This window comes from Carlito syrichta, unplaced genomic scaffold (genome assembly GCF_000164805.1).
Source record: "Carlito syrichta isolate Samal-C Ts95f unplaced genomic scaffold, Tarsius_syrichta-2.0.1 Scaffold312739, whole genome shotgun sequence".
Lineage (NCBI taxonomy): Eukaryota > Metazoa > Chordata > Mammalia > Primates > Tarsiidae > Carlito > Carlito syrichta.
The window spans coordinates 1,387,526-1,390,179 of NW_007256835.1; the positions used below are offsets into that span (position 1 = coordinate 1,387,526).

Genomic DNA, 2,654 nt, shown 5'->3' on the forward strand with positions numbered 1-2,654 from the left:
GAAGGCTGAGGTGGAAGAATAGCTGGAGCCCAGCAGGCGAGGCTGCAGTGGCTGGGAGCGGCCACTGCACTCCAGTCTGGGCGACTGAGTGAGACTCCAACTCAAAAAAAAGAGAGGGAATTAAAAATAAATTAATCGGCTGCCGGGAGAGGCCACTGCACTCCAGTCTGGGTGACTGAGTGAGACTTCAACTCAAAAAAAAATTAAAAAATAAATAAATAAATAAATCATACCTCATTAACAAGGCTACCTGAATGATCAATGCTTGTATACCTAACCCTGAAATGTACCCATCTTTATAATAAAATTAAAATAAATAAACCAAATCAAATCAAAACCAAAAATTTCCACACACAAAAAAATTAATTAATTAAGAGAAGGGTCTTGCATAGACAAATAATGATAAGATGCCACAAACTATATATTATTTATATATAAAATTATATACCAGGAGGGACCCAAAAAGTCTGTAATTTATTATTTTTTTAAAAAATTATTTTTATTTTTTGAGTTGGAGTCTCACTCTGTCGCCCATACTGAAGTGCAGTGGCTGCTCCCGGCTACCGCAGCCTCCACCTGCTGGGCTCCAGTGATCCTTCCGCCTCAGCCTTCCAAGTAGCTGGAACTACAGGTGTGCGCTACCACACCCAGTTAAATTTTGATTTATTGTAGAGATGAGGTCTCGCCAAGTTGCCCAGGCGGGTCTCGAACCCGCGGGCTCAAGCAATCCATTCATCTCAGCCTCCCAAAGGCATGGGATTACAGGCTGAGTCACCGGCCTGGCTTGGAATTTATTTATTAAAAAAGTGTGTATGTATTCTTACTTTTTTTTTTTTTAAAGTAGCAGTCTCACTCTGTCACCTAGGCTGGAGTCCACTGGCACACTCATAGCTACCGAACCCTCAGCCCACTGGGTTCAAGCGATCCTACTGTCTCAGCCTCCCAAGTAGCTGGAACTACAGGTGCACACTACCGTGCCTGGCTAATATTTTAATTTACTGTAGAGAAGAGGTCTCCCCAAGTTGTCCAGCCTGGTCTCAAACTCCTGGGCTCAAGCAGTCCTCTTGCCTCTGCTTCCCAAAGGGCTGGGATTACAGGCATTAACCACTGCACCAGCCTATTCTTACATGTTTAAATTTCAGTCACCTTCAAAGTATTCTCCATTTGATGTAATACACCTATTGAGATGCTTTTTCCACTGCTCAAAACAGTTTTTAAACTTGTCAATTTCGATGCCTTTAGTGCTTCTGCCATTTTTGCTTCAGCTCTTCCACGTTAGCAAAATGTTTCCCCTTGACAACTTTTTTCATCCAGGGAAACAAAAAAAAAGTTGCTTGGAGTGAGATGGGATGAAAAGGAAGGGTAGGGTATAGAGGCCATGCTGTTTTTGGTCAAAAACTGCTGAACACGCAGTGCAACACTCAATGTAGTGGGGGCAGGTGTGTTCACAAATCACCCATCATGAAATGGACAAACAAGTTGAAAGAACCTAAAAAAAAAAATTCACTGAAGTCAAGCAAAGCCTCTCACAACAACCTAGTTGGTACACTAATGCGGATGGGTTCCTAGAACACTTATCTAGTGGAGAGAAGCCTATACTACAAGGAGCCCACCCTTCAAAAGATAATTCTGGTTTTTTGGAGGGGGGAAGAGGGGTCCTCACATATACAGAGGGTACCAAAAATATGCAAAATATGCCAAAATTATATTAAAATTGTAATAATACATACCGATAACAAAAGATGAATTCAAGCCACATTTGACTTCTGCATTTATACATTGCTACCATAATTCAGTTCAACTTTGAAAAGCAATACATAGATAACATCTTTTTTTTTTTTTGAGTCAGAGTCTCACTCTGCTGCCCAGGCTGGAGTGCAGTGGCATGCTCAACGGTTACCTTGACCAGTCTTGACGTGCTGGGCTCAGGCTATCCTTCAGCCTCAACCTTCCAAGTAAATGAACACACCCAGCTAATTTTTTATTACTTATTGTAGAGACAAGGTCTCGCCATGTTACCTAGGCTGGTCTTGAACCCCTGGGCTCAGGCAATCCTCTTGCCTCCACCTCCCAAAGTGCTGGGATTACAGACGTGAGCCACCAAGCCCGGGTGATAACATCTCTTAAAATGTGTCTACATTTTTTTGGCACTCCCAGTATTTTAAAAATTATGTCTGCCTAAAACTACCCAGTTGCTGCCAGTCAGTTGGAAAAATTCTCACACTTACGTTATCCTCTGTTCCATAAACGTGTCTGGCTCCCGGGCAGTGTAGGATGTGATTTCCAGGCCCACGCCAAAGTCTTCAGACACCTCCACTCTCTTTTCAGGAGGCACGAAGATGGGGGCTTCATTCACATCCAGCACATCCACAGTGACAGTGGCTGTAGAAGTAGCAAGGGTGGAGACCACAAAGGAAGCCTTATTCGTTACTATCACATGTAGAGTGTACTGCTGCTTGGCCTCAAAATCCAAGCCCTAGAGAAGAAAAAAATGAGGTCAAAACAAAACAAAACATTTTGTGTTAATTTTTTTTTTTTTAAGTTGGGGTCTCACTCTGTCGCCCAGACTGAAGTGCAGTGGCACGCTCCCAGCCATCGCAGCCTTGGCCTGCTGGGCTCTGGTGATCCTTCCACCTCAACCTTCCAAGTAACTG

At 43.2% G+C, this 2,654-nt stretch overlaps 1 protein-coding gene across 1 annotated transcript in view; it reads right to left on the bottom strand.

Annotated features, from left to right (window-relative positions):
* The window catches only part of CDH1 (cadherin 1), a 17,074-nt gene extending 14,602 nt beyond the window's left edge, over window positions 1–2,472 (bottom strand). The window contains exon 1 of the mRNA XM_008070049.2: window positions 2,229–2,472. Coding sequence (XP_008068240.2) covers window positions 2,229–2,245 — 17 coding nt within the window. The 5' untranslated portion in view covers window positions 2,246–2,472. The remainder of the gene's footprint in view (window positions 1–2,228) is intronic.
* Between the last annotated feature and the right edge of the window lie 182 nt (window positions 2,473–2,654).